A 10,405-nucleotide genomic window follows, 5' to 3' on the forward strand; every position below is an offset into this window, starting at 1 on the left:
AATCTTATACCTCTTTTGTCAAATGGCAGCAATAGTATCTGCCTCGTAAGTTTGCTGCGAATATTTAATATGATACCTGGCAAGTGTTTATCAAAGGGACACTGTCTAGACCATGCTGTCTACTTAAGAGTGTTAGCTATTTTTATTTTGATAACTAATTTAGTTGTTATGCAGTAAACAGTAAAATATTGAGGGGGGTTTGAAAACTCTTTAGCATTCTCAGTTAAGAAATGTGTTCTTACTGGGATCATAAATGCTCATAATTAGGTGAATTAACTTTTATGTCCTTTGTTTCAATTCTAAAGTATTACTTTTGTCAACTATCAACATTTATTTATTTTCAGAAGCCTTCAAACTCCATTTACCATGAAATCATTAATACTTCATAAATATTCAATTAGTTAAGTTTTCATTCAATTATGAGGTATAATAATCTATATGAAAATTATCAATATTTTCTAAGGACATAGTTACAAATTATATTAAGATTATTTTACAGAGACTATATACTAAGCAGGAAAGTTTGTATTAATGCAATTTACCTTGACATTGGACCAAAATATTACAATAGTACTCACCTAATGTTCTTTTTGGTATCAAATTAGGGAACATATGTAAAGTAACTGGTATAGTCTCAGAATCAAAGTCAGACACATAAAAAGATGGTTATTAGAGAAATAAATATAATTATGCTATTTTGTGTGTTCTTCAGACATTACCTACAAACACAAGTGATGGAGTCACTGTATACAAGGACAACCCAGTCTCATGGCTACTTTCACCCTCTCCACTGTCGGGATCAAAGCAACAAGATGGGGAAGAGTAATCTAGTAACCAGCAACAGGTCAAGCAAAGTATACCTCGTTGCCAGCATTACCTTGAAAAATAAAAGTTTCAACTTTACCTGTCAGTAATCTGCCCATTTAATATATACCTACGCCTTGACAACTGGTTTGGCCTTAATGGAATATTTTCAGCTATTTGTTAAACTTTTAATAGGGTTTTTTGAAAAAAAAAAATTATTTTAGATGAATAGTGAAGAAACAAGGCGATGTTTCTTTACTATAATGGATGACTGTGAAGATTATATTGTTTTAATAAATGGCCCACCCGTTTGCAAAGCTAAGATTCCTACGTTCCTGACTGAAGTATATAATTTCTTTTTTTTTTTTTTTTTATTGTTGGGGATTCATTGAGGGTACAATAAGCCAGGTTACACTGATTGCAATTGTTAGGTAAAGTCCCTCTTGCAATCATGTCTTGCCCCCATAAAGTGTGACACACACCAAGGCTGAAATATATAATTTCTAAGTGTGACAAGTCACCCCTGCATGAATGCTGAAGCACCTTGAGGAACATTGAACAAGTTTTATTTTATTTTAAAAATAAAATCTGTAGGCACATGATAAATAGAAGTTAAAAGAGACTAAATAAAGCAAACAAAAATAGACTCACATATATAGTAATATTTTGAAATTATTTTTGAGTCCCTCATACAAATTACTTTTTTTCTTGAGTAGCTAAAACCATATAATTCTTTTAAACTTATTTTACATCCAATGATGTTGCAAATGGAATTTCAAAAATGAAAAAAAGTGCCCTTTTCCCTTTGCTTATTTCTTACCTCTAGGAATGAAAATTATAACTTTTCTTTGGATTTTCCTCTTTACTTACCTTTTCCAGCATGTATTTTGGATTTCTCAGTCTGCTCCATTTGTGATTTCAATAAGCAGGAGTCCTCAGAATCCATCCAATTTTCACCAATATTCATTTTGTGACCTTTATATAAAGTACCACAGTTGACGTTGTAAAACGTGGGGGCAGTTTAAATGTTTGTGTTGCTATGTTTTGCCTCATAAAGCACATAATCTTCAAACCAAAAATATTGACAGAACCAGCTATGGGTATTTATGTATTGATGAGAAATTATCATAGAGTGAAAACAAAAAAGTATCAGTAAGAATCCATTTTCTCAGAATTAAGGGGAGAAGTGAAAAAGAAAGGAGAAGATGAAACAAGAAAAAAAAAAGTATGAAAGGGGCAATCATTAGCAAATACCTATGGTTTTACAGTGGCCTCTGATTTGACTCACCTGGGACAGTCTCCTTAGCTTTTGTCTCCACTTTTCTCTTTATACAACTTTGAATCCAAATGCAGTTGTAATAGATATTTTTGTGGGGAAAATATCTTTTTCTTATTGAATTTCCTTTGCTAGTAACAGGAAAAGCTGTTTCTAACAGAAAGATTAGCCAACGCAAATGGCAAAATAAAACACTAGAAAATATCTCCTCTGGAAGATATGATTACTGAAAGCACACAAACTAAATAAAACATACAGGCCAATTACTTTTGCATATTAACATTTTCGAAAAATTCTTAGCAATTATTATATTAATAAACCAGAGAATGTGCATTATTTGTATAAATGGCGCCATCTTCGGACAGAAGTGAGGGACTGCATGCATATCTACTTAGAGCCTGTTAAGACTTGCCCTAGTATTTGACAAGCATTTAACCACACTATTAATGTGGTTACCTACATTTGAAAAGTTGGAAACTCAGCAAGTCAAAATTAGTCTTATACAGAGGCAAACTAAGACATTTCAAATGATTATAAGGGAAGGGAACTGGGCATACATTCCCAACCACCATATACAAGATTTCAAGAACAGGGTCAGTCTCATGATATGTGAATTTCTACACAAATCGAGCTCTTCGCTGGGGGTAAATTACAACTTCAGGTATATTCTTGTAAGTCCAGGTACTCCTGAGAAGAATAACAACCGACTTAACCTGTTTACACTTCCTTCCTTGCTTGTCTTGTTTCCTTTTAGTCTTCCTACCAATGTTTCACAAGCATTTGTGGTGCCCTTACCGTATACAAATTTATATAATAGTGTGCACAGTAGGCCCGGTTGTCAGTCATTTGCTGTTTAAGGGAGATTAATTCGTTGTTTTACATTTGGAGCTAGATCATCAGAAGTGAGGCCAGTTCAGATAGAGCAGGCTAGTATGGAGGTGCAAGATTAAAGACAGTAGGCAAATAGGTACTCATGGATGGTGGATGGGAAGAAACATCAAGATAAAAGCAGCCTTCCAGGCCAGGTGCGGTGGCTCATACCTGTAGTCCCAGCACTCTGAGAGGCCGAGGCGGGTGGGTTGCCTGAGCTCAGGAGTTGGAGACCAGCCTGAGACAGAGGGAGACCTTGCCTCTAAAAATAACAAGGCCTTGTGGCAAACACCTGTAGTCCCAGCTACTCAGGAGGCTGAGGCAAGAGAATCCCTTGAACCCAGGAGTTTGAGGTTGTTGTGAGCTGTGGTGCCATGGCACTTTACACAGGATGACAGAGTGAGACTGTTTCTCAAAATAAATAAAAAAATAAAAGCAGCCTTCCAAAGCTATGCTTTATCTGCTTCATAACTTAACCCAGCCTCGGGCACAACAGAAATTGCTTAGAGCTCTTTTACTGTTTGCACTTCACCACTTCTTTCCTCTTGGCCACGACCTTCTGGTGCTGCTCCATAGGTCCTTTGTGCAATACCGGGGGCAAAAAGATGGAAAGGACTGAAACAAGGCAAGATCGCCTCAATTCCTGCCTATTCTCTACTAGATAAACTAAAAAGAAAAGAAACATTCTTAATTTTATTTGCTCAAACTCGTTTTACTCTTCCATAAAACTCATTTTATGATATTTAAAAACAATAAAAATATTTGTTCTTGCTCACACTGATCTGGTATTTCCCTATATGTCTTCTATGTTAAAATGAACTTTTCAACATTTTTTTCCTTCTCTCTTTCTCTCTTCAGCTTTCAAAATCCTTCTCTCTCACCTTTACGATGTCAATGACTTTAGTAAATTAGAATCCCATCTTCCCTGTCTTGTTAGGAAATCTATTTCCCTTATTGTCTTTGTTTGAAATCAAAGCCCAGAATTTTCTTCATAGTTACAACTTGTTGCTCCTTCTACAGCCCAAGTTTCCTAACTTTCTTATTAGAAATGTATAGGAAATCTTCCACTTTTCGATCTTCTCCCTTTCCCAGTCATTACAGTTGATTTAAATAAATAGCAAGTGTACTTGGCAAAAGATTTTCAAATTCTTTCCTGTCCTCCACACATTCCACATAAACATACCCATAAAGGGGTATAATTAAATGTCAAAGACAAATCCAGCAATAATCTGGAAAGTTATGAATTATTATTACCCATTACCCTGGCACAAGTAGTGTAAACAACAACAAAAAACCTCATTACAAGTGACACATGAAAAATATGAAAAAAAAAACAAGAGTGGATAGAAAAAACAGCCAACCTTTTATCTGACCTTACATTTGAATTCAGAGTATAAGCAACATTAAGAAGCAATACACAGTATCTAGAAAAATATGTGTACCCAGGAGGTGTCAAAAATGTGTACATATTTTAAAAAAGGAAAAAACTGTATTAAATTTGTAATACTTAATTCACATTTGATTTCTTCAATTATAATAGGCATCAGCATGACTTGTATTCATCTCTTGTTTTCAGTATATATTGAGTATTACAATTTTAATACTATTTTTTTCCTTTCTTAAAATGTTTTTTGCCACCTTCTATATTTATTTTGGCCAAATACCAATTATACAGATAAAGGTACGTTATTCCAGTATTTGCTACTAAAACTTAAAAAAAAATTATATATGGTTTTACAAAACTTTTGATTCTATTGAATTGGTATATATCAAAAGATATAAGAAAAATCATCTTCAACTATTTTCAAAAATTTTTATTTTTAATTATTGTGGGTAGATAGTAGTTGTGTATATTTATAGAGTATGTATGATGTTTTGATACATGCATACTATCTAATCAAATCAGGGTAATTGGGGTATCCATCACCTCAGGCATTTATGATTTCTTTGTGTTAGGAATAATCCAATTCCACTAGTTTAGTTATTTTAAATTATACCTATATTAGTTTGTGAGTATAGTTGCTTTGTTCATTCTATCTACCTAACAATATTTTTGCACCCATTAACCATCCCTATCATCCTCTCTTCCCCACTACCTTCTCCGCCTCTGTTAACTGTCATCCTATCCTGTAGCTCCGTAAGATCAACTATTTTAATATTTAGCACCCACAGATGGGTCACAACATTTGAGATTTGTCTTTCTGTGCTTGGCTTATTTCACTTACCATAATATTCTCTAGTTCCATCCATGTTGTTGCAAATGGCAGGATTTCATTCTTTTTATGAATATATAATATTCCATTGTGTATATATACCTCAATTTCTTTATGCATTCATCTGTTGAAGAACACTTAGGTTGATTCTAAATCTTGCTTGCTGTGAATAATGCTGCAATAAACATGGGAGTGCAGATACCTTTGTACTGAGTTCCTTTCTTTTGAATGTATACCCAGCTATGTCATTGCTCAGTGATCTGCTAATTCCTTTTTTAGTTTTTAGAGGAACCTCATTTTGAGTGTTCTCCATTGTGGTTGTGATGATTTACATTCCCACCAATAGTGTATGCAAGTTCCCTTTTCTCCATATCTATTCAGATCTTTTACCCATTTTTAATCAGATTATTTGATTTTTTTTTTTACCTGTTGAGTTGATGGATCTCAACACACTGTCTTAATACACTGTCAAATGGATAGTTTGTGAATATTTTCTCTCATTTATGATTTGTCTTTTCACTCACTATGTTGATTGTTTTCTTTGTGGTGTAGAAGGTTTTTAGTTTGATGTGATAATATTTGTCCAATCTTGCTTTGATTACCTGTGCTTTGGGGGTATTAATCGAGAGGTTTTTGTCCAGGTCAAAGTCTTGAAATATTTTATTCAATGCATTCTTTTGGTGGTTTCATTGTGTCAAGTCTTAGATTTAAGCTTTTATTTTTTATTTATTTTTATTTTTTTAAGCTTTTAATTCATTTTGAATTGGTTTTTGTATATGGTGAGAGCTAAGGATCTTGTTTCATTCTTCTGCATATGGATATCCAGTTTTCCTAGCACCATTTATCGAAGAAACTGTCCTTTCCCCACTGTGTATTCTTGGCACCTATGTTGAAAATAAGTTTACTATAGATGCGTGGATGTATTTCCAAGGTATCTATTTTGTTCCATTGGTCTGTGTGTTTGTTTTTATGCCAATGCTGTGCTTTTTGATGACTATAGCTCTGGAGTATAATTTGAAGGCAGGTAATGTTATTCCTTGGTTTTGTTCCTTTTTCTGAGAATGAGTTTGGGTATTCTGGCTCTTTTGAAGTTACATACAGATTTTAGAATTATCTTTTCAATTTCTGTGAAGAATGTCACTGCTATTTTGATGGGGATTGAACAGAATCTGTAGATTGCTTTACATAGTATTGACATTTTAACAATATTGATTATTCTAATCCGTGAGTATGGAACATCTTTCTATTTTTTGTATCCTCTTTAATTTCTTTCATCAGTGTTTTACAGTTTTCATAAAAGATATCTTTCACTTCTTTAGTTAAGTTTATTCCTAGATATTTCATTTCATTCGTTTAGTTTTAGTTTAGGATTTGTTTAGGATTAGTTTCTTGATCTGTTTTCAGATTTCCTGTTGGCATATAGAAATGCTACTGATTTTTGTATGTTGATTTTTATCTCCTGCAACTTTATTGAATTTTTTTTTTAAGTTCTAATAGGTTATTTGTATGTGCATGTGTGGAGTCTTTAGGTTTCTTTAGAACCTTAATTATATCATCTCTAAGCACAGATAATTTGACTTCTTCCTTTCTAATTTATCTGTCTTTATTTCTTTCTCCTCTCTGATTGCTTTAGCCAGAATTTCTGGTAATTTCTATATGTTGAATTACAATGGTGAAAGTGGGCATCCTTGTCCAGTACCAGATCTTAGAGGAAAGGCATCCAGTATAATACTAGCTGTAGGTCTATCACACATATAACTTTTGAATCCAACTTACTGCTGCCTCATTTCCACAATTATCTACTAAAATGAAGTAAATGAAAACATTTTTTAGAAGGAAAACATTGATAATTTTAAAACTTTAATATTTAATGCTTTAGACTCAGGTTTATCAATTTAAAGTATCAACATACTTACCTGTAAAAAAGGCGATAAGGCTCATGTTCATTTTAGAGCTCAAGTTTTTCAGTGGTGATTATGAAGGGAGAAATAGGTCATATGTAGAAATACTACCTTCTAGATATTTATTTCAAATAACTTAACAATTTACCTATCCTATGTTTACTTTATACTTTTCTATCAGATGTGCTAGAAACTAAACTTCTAAAACAGAAGTAAGAGGCAGTGCCTGTGGCTCAAAGGGGTAGTGCACCGGCCCCATATGCCAGAGGTGGTGGGTTCAAACCCAGCCCCGGCCAAAAGCTGGAAAAAAAAAAACGAAAAAAAAAAAAACCCAGAAGTGAATCATATACTTCCTAATTCTTAATTTCATTTTTTGGCACATGAGTGTAGTTAATAAGATGTTAAACTTGATATCCAATTCTTCTGATTTGTATTTTCATGTACTGATTTTTATGATATTCTCACTTAGATCTTTAAGTATAAGAAGTAACTGTTTCATTATAATATACACAGAAGTAATATATATATATGAAAATACTACATATCTATGTTGTTATCACTAATGTTATTTGTTAAATTTATATAGATAAATCTGAATCATTTGAACATATGAAAAAGAAACCCATACTTAGCTAGTGTGCTTAGTCTTTTGAAAACAAAAGACTTTTGAAAATCTGCTGTTGAGTTTCTCACTCCAGTTCTCTGCCATGGTCTGCTATTGGCTCAGTCTGTGGGAGGTTTCTGTTTGTCAGTCTGCTACAGTCATTCCATCAGGGAGACAGATCTGATGCAAACAACTCCATGGTTTTGCATAGCTTATGGAAAATGTTCTGGTTATTGGTCAAGATAGGGGGAAGGACTCCACTAATGCTTAACTTACTGACCCATGAGATTGCAAAAGTATGTTTCCACACAGTACATAACATCATGGGTCAAGGTGACTTGAACAGGTTTTCTCCAAATATTCTCCCTGCAGTTTTATGTTTCTGTCTGTTTTCCAAGTCATGATTTCTTGTCTCTGTGTAATAGAACATTTAGGAGAAATTTACATGACTTTTAATTACTTAAAACAAAAATACTGATTTGTCATTATATCCATATTGGGAGGACTATTCTAATGGAAAATTATAAGGTTTCTTAAAGAACAACAACAAAAAAAAAAAGGCAAAGCATAACAAATAAAATAACCGAACAAAAACAAATCAAAGATGACAACTTTCAAAAATAGACATTAAAATATACAAGTCATGTAGGATATTATAATGTAAATGATTAATTTTATTTTCCCATGTGGATTTTACACACCATAATAAAATACCATCTCTCAAAATTCATGTCTATCCAGAACTTAAGAACATGACCTTGTTTAGAAATAGAGTCTTTGTAGACATAATTATTTGAAAATCACAAATTCTAATCATCCTTAGGTTGGTCCTAATTCCAATGACAAGTATCTTTATTTTTCAACTCAAAAGTACAGAGTCAGATTTATTTTGAGTGTTCTGATTATATCACTTTTCCTAAGCAAAAAAGGAGAGACAATATTTATCCAGATTAAAATTCAGGCCCTCCTGATTTTACTACTTGCATCGAGACATAAAATCATTTTTCTTTTCTTAGATAATTATGCCTAACTTGGTACAAAAATATTATTTCCCTAACCCTAAACAACAACTTTTCATTACAGAACTCTATTCTATTTACCTAATAATGTCAATTCTGCTCTTGATATCAAAAGTTAAGTGTAAAGTCAACTAAGCTTCAGCAATTTTAAGCCTTATGATGTAATCTAGTTTTGCTAGGCCTTTCAGAGATGACCACTGAGGGTGGAGGTTACATGCTAGATGATCTCTTGTGCAGCTACATGGCAAAAAAATTGCAATAATCTAGGAGAATGCTGGGAGAGATACAGAGCAAAGATTTAAAGTAAACATTATTATAATGAAATGGCAAGAAATAATTCATAAACATGTATGTCACCGGATGAGGACAAAATTCTTGCAATATTTTTAGTAAATCGAGAATAATGAGAAATACTTAGACATTGTATTTGAGTCAAACGTTCCATTTCCAGGGATAATTATCTTCATTCCAAACCATGGAATAACTAATGGAGTTCAGATGCTGCTTCCAGCTGTTTAAGATGCACCCATAAGCAAAACAAAGATTCCTATTTTCCTTGAACTTCTGGTACAGCACTAGATGACAATAAACCTAATATTTAAGATAAAATGTGCTATCTAAAATGAGGTAGAACATGTTAGCAGAGATCCAAAGCTTGGAGTTTGAGGAGATAGTACTGATTATGGTAATCAACTGAGTGATTGGTGTAGGCATACTTGGGGAGATGAAAATTGAGCCAAGTCTTAAAAGTAGTGAGAGAATTATAATAGTTAGCAGAAGAAGATCATTCCAGACACCCAGCATAGAAAATCCAAGGCCTTTGGGGGGAAGAAGTTGCCAGGTTTTGAGCAGGAACAAAGAAACCAGTGTAGCTTATAGGACTGTGAATGAGGCAGAGGAAAGATCAAAAAGGTAGTGGAAGCCAGTTAACAATGGGCTAGTAGCTCACTGTAAGGCTTTGTCTTTTATTTTAAATACAATGGAGAATTTTTACAGATTTGTTTAAAAAGGAATAACATGATCCAATTTATAGTTGGTCCATTTAACATTGGATACAGTATTGAGAATAGAAAGTGAGAGCATGTGTGTTAATGTGTACATAGGGGTAGGGGGAAAGAAGTGGTTAGATTCCATACATTATAAAGATAGAGTCAAAGGATTCCCTCATGGGTTGTGAGAACATATGTCAAGGATGAGTCGGGGTTTTTGGACCTGAACAATCAGAAGGATAAATTTTCTATCAAATTATATAGACAAGCCTTTGTGTAGAGTAGACTTTGTAGACAGGGAAAGATTAGCACAGTGTAGGCATGTTGAGTTTGCAACATCTCTTACTCATCCAGGAAGAGTTGTTTCATAGGTATCTAGAGATACAATTCTGAAATTCAGAGAGGAGGTCCAGGTTGAAGATAGACATCTGGCAGCCAGTGGCAAACAGACTGTATGTAAAGTCATTAAAATGAATCACCAAGGAAGGGGGTCTATCTAGAGAAGAAAAGATGACCAAAGACTGACTCTTGAATCTCCAGTTTTAAAGATATGGGAAAAGGGAAACCATCAATGGAATGACCGGTGAGGTAGTCATTCACTAAGAGAGAGAGATATTATTGACTCCAGATGAAGGAAGTTAACCATAGAAGAAGAATGATCAACTGTGTCAAATGCACTAATGGATCAAGTGATGCAAGAATATTGAATATTGGTTGGGCGGTGTCTGT

General features: G+C 33.6%; 1 protein-coding gene across 1 annotated transcript in view; it reads right to left on the minus strand.

The window, feature by feature from the left end:
* Window positions 1-2,123, minus strand: part of ASIC5 (acid sensing ion channel subunit family member 5) — a 32,991-nt gene extending 30,868 nt beyond the window's left edge. Inside the window, exons 1-2 of the mRNA XM_053595586.1 lie at window positions 2,093-2,123; window positions 1,675-1,779 (exon numbers count right to left, since the gene is read on the minus strand). Coding sequence (XP_053451561.1) covers window positions 1,675-1,771 — 97 coding nt within the window. The 5' untranslated portion in view covers window positions 1,772-1,779; window positions 2,093-2,123. The remainder of the gene's footprint in view (window positions 1-1,674; window positions 1,780-2,092) is intronic.
* Between the last annotated feature and the right edge of the window lie 8,282 nt (window positions 2,124-10,405).

This window comes from Nycticebus coucang, chromosome 1 (genome assembly GCF_027406575.1).
Source record: "Nycticebus coucang isolate mNycCou1 chromosome 1, mNycCou1.pri, whole genome shotgun sequence".
In the NCBI taxonomy this organism is placed as follows: domain Eukaryota; kingdom Metazoa; phylum Chordata; class Mammalia; order Primates; family Lorisidae; genus Nycticebus; species Nycticebus coucang.